The 11293-nt window shown below is 43.5% G+C and overlaps 1 protein-coding gene across 2 annotated transcripts; it reads left to right on the top strand.

The window, feature by feature from the left end:
• Positions 1 to 15: 15 nt before the first annotated feature.
• Positions 16 to 4483, top strand: gba3 (glucosidase, beta, acid 3). 2 transcript variants are annotated; one of them, XM_047593272.1, is made up of 5 exons: positions 16 to 623; positions 1246 to 1470; positions 1539 to 2341; positions 2832 to 2949; positions 4184 to 4483. In XM_047593272.1, the coding sequence occupies exons 1-5, from the start codon at positions 569 to 571 to the stop codon at positions 4408 to 4410; spliced, it is 1428 nt and encodes a 475-aa protein (XP_047449228.1). In that variant the 5' UTR covers positions 16 to 568; the 3' UTR covers positions 4411 to 4483. The 2 variants fall into 2 exon arrangements, with proteins under 2 accessions (XP_047449228.1, XP_047449220.1); XM_047593264.1 differs by having other exon boundaries at positions 65 to 623; positions 2832 to 2955.
• Positions 4484 to 11293: the final 6810 nt, after the last annotated feature.

Genomic DNA, 11293 nt, shown 5'->3' with positions numbered 1-11293 from the left:
AACTTTAAACTTTAACATGTCTTGTAAGGATTTATGTCACCCCCTCGAATAATTCACTTGGTATATGATCAACATCAACCAGAAGTTCACAAAGTTGTCGTGAAAGGCATCAAACTTTCATAATTAACGCAGACGTCATCACGCAGAGCTGCACCCTCGCGTGTTGCTTTCAAATGCTCCTCGGTTGTTTTGTAATCCCAGTTAGTGAATACTTCCCCGGGAACATTGAAAGACCCACCCAGCTTGCTATCTTACGTAGTTGTTGAATTGAGATTATTGTTGTTTAACAGGGACTTCCAAGTAGTGTTGTCGTAAGGAAAGAACGAAAAAAAGAGAAGGAATGTCAAGGAATTATAATTCGGGTGTATGCACATAACAACGGCAATTAAACGTCGCATCCCAGAGTAGTTCCTGGTTGTCGGATATGTGGGGCTGTGTTTACATTGGCCTACGGTATTTTATTTACATCATTTCGACTTTCCATTTACGATGTATGCGACACACTAGAATGACGTAAGTCAGTGAGAAATCAGAAAAGGTTTGTTTCATTGTGCATTCGCACAAGAACATGTTTCCACGTGACTTTGCTTGGGGAGCGGGAACAGCCGCTTATCAAATAGAAGGTATGTAAACACAACAATGACATTATTCAATTGAGCGCCTGTTGTAGTTGCCTCTTACAGTGGAAGCTTTTTATACAATATGCCTTTATTATGTCATTTAAGTCAGTTTAACTCACAACAATATGATTAGTCATATGAATGCCTTGATGCTATCATAGGTATCCATGGGCCTGCACACACACACACACATACACACAATACCTTTGGCAAGTGGACTTCACAGAGCTCACGTCTTGTATTTTAAACTGAATTACACGCAACACACGTGCTCGTGTTTTCCTGGTGATGGATTCAGAGCACAAGAGTGGTTTCACTCCCATCAGAGGATGCATGCATGCTGTCATGTGAGGCAGTATACCAAAGTTCACTTAAATAATCATTTACTCTGCGTCTGATGCGTTTTGAATCGTCTCGTTAATCATCTTAATTCAAAACTGGCAACAAACTAAAACCAAACGAGAGAAAATTGGAAAACAAGAAATCCTTATGGAGACGAAGTGAAGATGCAGCAAATTCAATCAGGTCCACAGATGCGGTGAAAGTCCCGGGCAGAAGCATTAGAGGGATTTTTCTTAACCCACTTACTACCATGAAAGGCAGCAACCTTTATGTGCTTGTGGAGGTGGCTGGCAGGCGGACGGCAAGGGCCCGAGTATCTGGGACACATTTAGCCACGAGAAAGGCAGAGTGTTCGGGGACCAGAACGGAGACGTGGCCTGTAACAGCTACGAGCTGTGGGAGAAAGACCTGGAGTGTATCCAGCAGCTGGGACTGACGCACTATCGCCTGTCCGTCTCCTGGGCTCGCCTCCTGCCCGATGGGACCACACGGCACGTCAATCAGAAAGGTATTCCTATAAAAATAAGATCCTGATTGTGGTGTTTTCATTCATTAAAAGCGCTGTCTGCTCAACAGGTGTACAGTACTACAGCAAAGTTATTGACGATTTGCTGGCGTGTAATGTGTCACCTATGGTCACCCTTTACCACTTTGACCTGCCCCAAGCTCTGCAAAACGAAGGGGGTTGGACGTCCCCAGGTATAGCAGCCCACTTTGACAACTACGCCAAGTTTTGCTTCCAAGCATTTGGGGACCGCGTCAAACTTTGGATCACGATCAACGAACCGCAAGTGTGCGCCAAACTGGGGCATGAAGATGGCATCCATGCCCCGGGGTTAAAAGAAAAAGGCACCGCCGCCTACCTGGCGGGGCACAACATGCTGCGCGCCCACGCCATGGCCTGGAGCAGCTACGACTCCGTGTACAGGCCAAAGCAGAAGGGCGCAGTGTCTTTGGCCATCAACAGCGACTGGTTCGAGCCTTTACACCCCGGTTCCGGGGAGGATATGAAGGCCGCCGAACGTGACCTCGCATTCACAATGGGATGGTTTGCCTGGCCGGTGTTTGTTACCGGAGATTATCCGGAAATAATGAGATCTGCCGTAGACGCTCAGAGTGAAAAGCTAAAATACAGCGGTCCGCCGAGGCTGCCGACTTTCTCAGAGGACGAACCCGCCATTTTGGGAACGGCTGATTTCTTTGCTTTGAACTACTATACGTCCCGCAAAGTCGAATCAGGAGGAGGCCGTGGAGAGGGGTTGTGTATGAAGAGTGACCGGGACGCGGAAGAAGTTTTGGATCCATCTTGGCCCGTTTGTGGCGTGTCCTGGCTGGCTGTGGTGCCCCACGGCTTAAGGAAACTCCTAAAGTACATTAAGGTAAAAGAGTGTCAGCTTATTTACTCCACATGACTAGTGGTTACCCAAACCACGAGTCATCCACGCCCTGTCTTTTTACCTTGAATTACACAAGTCTAAATGTGAAAGTGTTCTTTTTTTCCCCCTCTTAGAATCAAACTGAACTGACTAACAACAAGATAGATCACCCTCACCCAAACGAGGAGAACACTCTGACATTTGTTTAGTGTCTTGCCATTGATTCTGTATGCGGTAATCTGTTTTCGACACCTCCAGAAACACATTGATGCTTCATTAGTGCTGTCACATTGAATGAAACAGTTACTTTGCTGAAAAGTGTTTGCAAACGAGCAATTTCCTGCTGTTGTGACTTGTCACAGGCCATTAGTTTGAGCCTGGCACCGTTGAAACGCAGCTAAACGGCGCACTGTAGACCGATCTGTCTCCCCTCCCAATGCCTGACAGCCGTGATGCCTTGTTTGACAATAATATTTGCCCTCTGACTTTCCAGGACACTTTCAACAACCCGGCAGTCTACGTTACGGAGAATGGCTTTTCTCAGGTGGGGCCGCCGCAGATTGAAGATGTCCAGCGTTGTGAGTTTTACAAGGACACCATCTTGGAAGTGGGTAAAGGTAACAGCTCTTAAATCAGTACGAAATAAATATCATAACTCAAAGGACATGCAGTGTATAGTACAAATTATTTCAATTCTACACTTTTAGTCCAGGTTGGACAAGTTAAACAATATGTCTGAAGATTCTCAGCGGTCTGAGCCATGGTGTATCATGGTGCTAAAATGAAAGCAGCTGGATTTGCTTCAGCTTCTTGAAGAAGTTTCACCTGTCAACCAAGAGGCAACTATGTCTGGTGGGACTCCTAGTCTTTGCCTCCCATGTCCCAGTATCCTAGAAGTCAATTTGACAAATAACTCTTAATAGTATTAAAGGAATGACATATATATCTGCTTGCAATCATGTCTTATTAATTTGCAAAGATCCCCCTGCAGTTGGGGTCACAAAATCTTTGGTTGATTAGACATTTAATATATATATATATATATATATATTTTTTTTTTTTAGTTTCCTCCCACTAATTTAAATTTATTTAAATACACATTTACATGAATCCAACATAACTTAGATATGTACATATCTTATCGTAAAGGGATAAGGGAAAGCTTCATATTGAATCCAAAATGATAATAATGTATATTTATAAAAAGCACTAAGCTAAATTTAATATAGAACACGTATAATAGGTAGGGGGTCCGTACTAAATCTCTCCATCAGTTTGAGGGTCCTTTGCCCGAAAAACGTGAAGACCCCTGGTCTGAAAACGTTTCTGTACCAGTTTCGATTACAGGTCTTGGTGGAGGAGTTTCTTGTTTCGGTGCCACCATTTGAGCAGTCAGGGATACTGTATGTATGGGATGCCTATTATTTTTCCGTAGACATTTAAAGAATGTTTGCAGAGTAAATGCCAGCTCATCTGCTCTGCATGAATAAAATAAAAAGTAGCATAAAACAATTCTTTTTGTAACTATGAGACGGAGCCTTTATCCATTGAAGTCGCAGGAATCGCTGTTAATGCATAACTTGATGCTCACAGTTGATAAAAATAAATATGGACGTCACTAGGTTTCACTGGTTAAAATGAAAATCATGCTCTTCTCGAGCTTCAAACGCTTAATAACCATGCTAATCTTGTCACGTGTCATGTTGGCAGTCATGGTTTAATTAAATAGCCCAAGTTATCGTAGCAGGGAGTGGTTTAAAAATAGGCCTCATGCATCAGCTCTTGTTGCACACATAAAATGACAGCTCCTGCTTGTGTTTTAACTCCGTGTCTGTGTGTGTGTAGCCATAGAAGAAGATGGGGTGGACGTGCGTGGATACTTTGCGTGGTCGCTGATGGACAACTTCGAATGGGCCGACGGATTCAGCGTTCGTTTCGGACTGTTCCACGTGGACTTCTCTGACGCGAAGCTGACACGCACCGTGTACCGGTCTGGAAGGGAATACGCAAAGATAATCTCCCGATACAAATCTGCTCCATGCAAAGGAGAGCAGCTGGCTATACGTGACTGATGGAAGAAAAAAAAGAAAAAAGAAGAAAGTCGATCTTTCTCATGCATTAATAATAAACCAGCAATTGATAACATTTTCGGCGTTTTATCAGACTCACAAATGACAAATTGGATGAACCCAGTTGATTTTATAGAGCGGCACGTGCTCCGTCCTGAATATCAAGCGCCACTATTGTCTGGGAATGTTTCGGCTTATGAAATGAGAACATAAATTAGTATTCTACCCAGCCTAACTCCCAGTCAGTCTTCATAAGGACGGTTCATGGAAGGCCACGGCAGACGTAAGCGCGCCAGATGAAGCTGCTGCAGCCACTTCAACAGGGCTGCAGAAACATTTGCATCAGCAGCAAAACAAATAGTGGTATATGCATCACTGTGGACAGCAACAGTGTTAAGCATGTGTTGAGGCTGACGTGTTCTGGCCGTCCGTCTCATTTCATGTCCGTGATGATATCTCTCTTCTTAACGAGAGTCATATGAGCGCGTCTCCGCTGCGCGGCTATGACGATTAATTAGAAAATACACTACTCACATTGTTTTCTCCGAGGCCGACGTCTGTAGCTGCAGCGACGTAGGCACCGGCGGAGGTCATCCCAAAACATGAGCGGCTGTAATTCAACTTTAGGACACAAAATGTCATATAATTGTTAAAAAAAAGAATCCTTCTCACGTTATGTGGTCTCAAACTTATGCCCCAGGAGACGCCCGGCGACCATTAACGGGCAAGGAGCCTTAAAAATCTAAGCGCCTGACTTTGCTTATTGAGAAAAAAAAAAATGCAACACAAAGACAAATGAGGAGCAACAGCTCAAAGTAAGTCAATTTTATTTGAATTAAAGGTTCAGGTCAAACGGTATCACGACGCCCTTGATACACAAACACTGCAGTTTATCCATTGTAGGGAAAGTTCAGTAGAAATCACACAAGCCGAGCGTCTTTGTAGCCACTGCACCCATCAAAAGAGAAGGATCCAACGTAATGCTGCGGTCAACCTAGTTATGATAATAACATCAGGTTGCATAAAGAGCACTTTAGTAGACCGAGAAGGGATGCCAGCTGAATGCAACAGATGTCCTACCGCAGGAAGAGGGCATAATGCCATTTGTGTTCCCTGGACAGCTGTGCAAACTCCCTACTTTGAGAAAAAAAGAAAAAGAAAAAGAAAGAACAAAGAAAAATAAATCTCCCGGAGGCCCTTTGTTGATCTCTTGCGGATACTATAGTTAAGGTTGAGGATTATTTAGATGAAGCGCTAAAGAATGAAATATAGAGCTGAAGGGCTTAAGGGGCTCAATTGAATACTAGGCTTTGGCACTGGTGTGTCTGATAAGACGGAGGATGCTGCCGACTGTTATTAACATTTTAGGTTAAATGAAATGCCAGCTGCACATCAGTAAATGAGACGATAACCGAGGAGGAACAAAGAGCAGGGGCGTGTGATGGCTATCTGTTTGTGAGCCTACAGTGCCACCTTGTGGCACAAAAGGAAAGCACAGCTTGGAATCCTAAAGGGCTCGGCGCACATGTGCTGCACAGCAAACAGGGCGCCACATGATGTGCTGCTTTGATTAATAAAACGCACCCTATTCGGTGTTAACGACAGACGAGCAAAGCAGCCCCGCCGCAGTACATCACACATTTAAACACAATTAATATTGATGCTCCGACGCGAAGGAAAAACGTCATTTATATTCTGCGTCGACTTTGTTTGCATTAATAAGCGTGGTGTATATCGTGACGTGCAGTTGGCCGCGCTTACTGTTTTCAGCAGATGTGAATAATACCCTCGTGGCCCTCCTCCATCTACGTCAAGCCGCGTGCGAATCTCCTTTGTCTTATGATGAATAACAAGCTATTGTGAAAGCATGAATAATGCCCGGCGCCGCCTCGTCGCGGTGCCGGGCCGCTTCGGACGCAAAGTTGAAACCACACCTCGCTCAATTAACACTAACACTAAACACTAATGAAGCTCTGCTAATGCATGAGGCCGCGTCGGAGGCTGCTGGTGGTGGTCTTCGCGTCTCTGCGGCGACATTTACCCAACGTTTAACTTTTCACGTCCCTCAGAAAAATACACCAGCGTCACAGTCGGCAAGTGGAATTTCTCTGCGGATCCTCGCCGGAGCAGGTTCGAATCATGTTTCCCATGATTCATTCGTACGGCACGAGCCGGAGAATTCCCAGCTAGGAGCTGATTATTAATTCCAGCAACTGTCTCTCAGTATTGATGAATTCCATCTCCCTCTTCCAGTGGGTGGAAGGTAGCGGCATGGGTGAAAGAACCACCAATGCTGCTAAATTGATTGAATGAAATATGAGCAAGAGGTTACTGTGCACTTGGTGAATGTTGGAATTAGCCATTTGTGGGTGGGGGTGGGGGGGGGGACAGAGGAATAATATGTGCCTATTGCTCCCTGGAAAGCTTAAAACATTAATTAGCATTTAAATAATTCACACTTCCAGTCTCTTTAATAGCCCGACTACGAATATTCAACTTCAATTCATTACAGCCGGCGGAATTTATTCTGATTAGGCCGTGATGTAGAAAGTCGCCGAATAAACCATTCCTGAATGTGCTTTCCAATTAAGCGCCAAATATATCATGTGTATAGATAAGTTGCTTTTGACAATGAATTAGCACGTTTTAATTGTAACATTCAATCACATTCACTGGCGGAGATTTACCCCAAGAACGTTCTGGCAAATTACCAAGAGGGGGCCCCCATTTGTATTTGACCAAACTTAACTCATTACGTTTTGACAGACACTATGAAATATTCAATAAGTGGGGAATTCATTCACTTATTATACATTAACTAAATAATTGAGCTCCTAATGTACTATCTTGATTGGGAATTATAGGGAAAAGCACAATCTTGTACATCAGCAAAGTGCTTACAGGTGCAAAAGGGTATGACTCGTGGCAAATAATTACCTTTTTCTATTTACTGATTACCCTCATATGCATATTCCCCGGAGAAATGGTATAATTAGATTGTTGCCTCGATATCAAGATGAAGAGACGGGAGCCACTCCCTTTCTCCGGAGCGCAGATATGAATCTCTTCCTTCTTCTCCCCTTTGTTTGGGTCTCTCAGTCAGCTGGCGAGGGACCCGCGAGAGCCCCAAAACACCACTCGAGTCTCTCCTCCTCTTCCCTTTTCCACCGCCTCTCTCCGTAGCTCATCATCTTCGCCTCTCCTAAATCGCATTGCTCATTTTCCATTGACAAGTATGAGAAGAGAGGTGGGGAGGGGGGGGGGAAGAAAAGACACAAACTTTCTAAATCCCATTGACCTACTTCGCCAGACATTTCACTGGGAATTCATATTAGTGCAAAAGAAATAGAAGAAGAAGTGTTTTCTCGTTCCTCCCCGCCCCCTGCTCCGTCTTCCTCGCAACCCCCTCCTTTCTCCGTCTCTTTTTAGCTGGAAGCCATTTCCCCCTCGCATCCCGTTTTCTGATCCTGCGTGAGCACTAACAGCACATTATACAAGTGGATAAACGCCTTACAGCGGCATAACCAGCCGGGTTTGGAGCTCTGTCACCACTTTTGACAGTGGTGTAAGAAGCGTGACATCGGAGTTATAAAAAGCGCCTCGGAAGGCCTCGTCTGTGATTGATGAATTTGGCGGCGGAGACAAGACTGAAGGGGATGAGCGTTCCTCCAAGAGGCCTCCGAGACAGGAAGTGGAATTATGACAGACCCATACGGAGAACTAAAGCGGGAAGAGGGGGGAAAAAGCGAATAGAAAGAGGAAAAAAAGCAATTCAAATCTTTTCTTTAAAGCCCCTCCCTGAGGGACTTCGGTTGACCCCCGCTAACGACTGTCAAAACTCCCTTGAGTGCGATGGCGCAGTGTGATTGGAGAGGGTTCGCAGACCTGCCTGAAAAATTGAAAGCTCCTAGAATATTCAGCTAAGGAGGGGGGGAGGTAGGTGCACACGGGCGAGATTGGTATTCTAGGTCCGGTGTGTGCGGTGGGTAAGCCCAGCGGTGGTGGCGACAGAGAACCCCCCTCCGTGTGCGTGTGTGTGGTGGCCAATGAGCCGAGCGCCGTGCCTCATGGGAACAGTGGTGGGAGCGCGAGTGAACATAAGTGAGGAAGGGAAAGAGACAATTTGTTGAACCTTTAGAACCGAACTGAATATAACTGCGATGGCGGCGCAGTTATCGGGCCCGGATCCAAGCAGAGAGACTAATGACGTGGATATAACCTCGTGCTCCCAATATGCAAACACAGTGTCATCAACAAAGAAAGAGTCAGAATTTCTTCTCCTCTAAATCTCCTCTGCAGATTAAGGGACAGACAATGGGAAGTTTTCAACAGAAGCTTGATTTTACTTTTTTTTGTTTAGTTTCTTTCCATTTTCTTTCATTTTGGTCATTAATTTCACTTTCCATGTTTTAATACACAGCATAATATCTCAATCATTGACCAAAAAAGGATTTAGGCAGAAACCTGAGGCTTATAGTATATGCCTATCCTAGATAATCAATTCAGCTGAATATTTACAGAAAAAATACAAAAGTTGAACTATTCAAATAAAAAATCAATAGCTACAACATTCAAATTAAGTCACTTTGAACTCTCCTTTCCTTATAATCTTCAGCCATCTTACATTACCTCTGCTTTTTTGAAAATTTTTATAACTTAACTTCAATTTATCACATAGTCCGTTCCGTAATTTCACACCGACGCATCTGTATTTTACATTTGTTCTTGCTTTACATATTTCAAAAATAATAATAATAATAAAAAATATGTCTTCCATTTTTTAATTTGAAAAAATGAACACTGAACACCATCAGGCTTTTATTCCTCGCTCGAAAAATTATTTCTAATATTTATAATTGAACTATATCCAAGAATTTTAATGCGCCACGTTCAATAAATAGTTGGTTCTAAATAACCCACATTATTTATTATTCGTTTAGCTGTTTTTTGTAGTTTAATTATGGGATCTAAATTTGATTCATAAACAGTTCCCCAAACCTCTACACAGTATGTCATGTAAGGCATTAACAGTGAAGTATATAATAGATTAATAAATGATTTGTTTTATAGAGAATAGCAAATGACCTAGATCATTTTTGTTTTATGGGTATATGTGGTTTCCAACAAAGTTTGTGATCTATTATAGTTCCCCAAAACTTTATTTCATACACTCTATTAATTTCTACTCCTTTTAAATTTAATTGTATTTCACATTTTTTTCTAGCTCCAATAAACAACATGAATTTTGTTTTAGTTTAATTTAGTGACAGTCTATTGTGATTAAACCAATGGCTTAATAGTCCCTTTCTACTGTTCTTATTAGTTCCTCCAGTTCATCCCCTGAGCAAAATATATACTGTAAGTATCATCCGCAAACATCACCCAATGTAATTTATTTGATACCGTAACAATATCATTCATAAAGAAAGTATGAATAACTTTGGTCCAAATACTGAACCTTGTGGAACCCCACACGTTATTATTGATATTCACATACTGAACCCTATTATTTAAATAACTTCTTAGCCAAGTGTGTGCAACATCCCTGTATTTATTTACTGCAGAGATCTGGAAACACAGTGAAAGAAATCAAATGTGTAAAGAAACACAAGGATGCCATAATGCAGGCTAGCCAGTGCTTGAGGAGAGAACTTCCCAATGGTCCTGAGAGTGTGAAAGCCTATTTTCACGTATTTCCTCAAACAACAGGTGGCTCCTTTGCAAAACGCCGCAATTCCTCTTTGATTAACTACCAACGCTTTAGGTTCAGGCCATTTCAAAAGGATGAGGAGAGAGCAGACGCATGGGGTGCAGAGCAACAGTGCGCGTGGACTAATTAACTCTAAGTGTTGTACGACATGCTCCCTTCTCACCCGTGTTGTCACTCAGGGTTTGAGTGGCACTAATGAGAGAATTATCTAGCCTCGGACCCTGGTAATGCATTCAAATGAACACCAGCTGACCTGACCTAAGAGATGGCTTTTTAATCTCACCACTTAATACCAATCAGACCTGCTTTCTCATGTGCCCACACTGGGAGGGCCCTCTGCTCCGAACGGCGCCATCCACTTTTTTCCCCCCTCGCTGTTGATCTAAGGGAGAGCGTTAATTGTCTTGGATGACTCGAGGGCCTCTGTTGATATTATGCAGGGAACCTCAGGTGTGCAGGATAAAACCAGGTGGATAGGGCTTCTAAAGTGTTTGCCGGGCATCAAAAAGAAAGTGTGCACGCTTGTGTGTGCATGCAAGCCCCTTATCATGAGAAGCCAGCTGAGGATTAGGAAGGTTAATAAGGTCATGAGTTAGTAACAAAAGTCTGTGACATACAATGGAGCTTTGGAATTGTTGGATTACCATAATCATCATCCAATGGTGCCCAAACCTGTGACTCAATTGTTGTGCTCACTTTGTTTCCTGATGCAATACAAATGTTCTGCAGGGGGGCATGCTGGGGGAATTTAATAATTACCTGCTGGTATTATCAATTTAAGCATTGATACTTGAGCAAATAAGCTTGCGTTTCTAATTGGATCAAGGTATTTTCAGTTTGTTGTCTAGTGAGCTTAACCGTGATGGTGTGTTCTGGCCAGACGGCGCTGAACTTGTGGGCAACATGAGCAATAAGCCCTTTCAAGTGTTCGGGCTGGAGCCGTTGTTGTTTTGCCAAGCGCTCGAGGTAACAAATAGCAGATCAGGCAGAGTTCAAGGCTGCTTGCGAAGTGCTTGGTGCGTTTCAGTGCCTTTCGGGGAGACTTTTATTGTTATAAATCTTGTGGCGTGCGTGGAACGTGTGTGCGGCTCTGCTCGTGTGTGCCAAGGAGGCTAAACCGGTGCGTGGGCACAGCGTCGGCTCGTTTTAAATGAACCTTTTGGAAGGGCAAGTGCG

This window comes from Mugil cephalus, chromosome 1 (genome assembly GCF_022458985.1).
Source record: "Mugil cephalus isolate CIBA_MC_2020 chromosome 1, CIBA_Mcephalus_1.1, whole genome shotgun sequence".
NCBI lineage: Eukaryota > Metazoa > Chordata > Actinopteri > Mugiliformes > Mugilidae > Mugil > Mugil cephalus.
The sequence above is the reverse complement of the archived record's forward strand: the minus strand, read 5'-3'. Positions and strand labels throughout refer to the sequence as shown.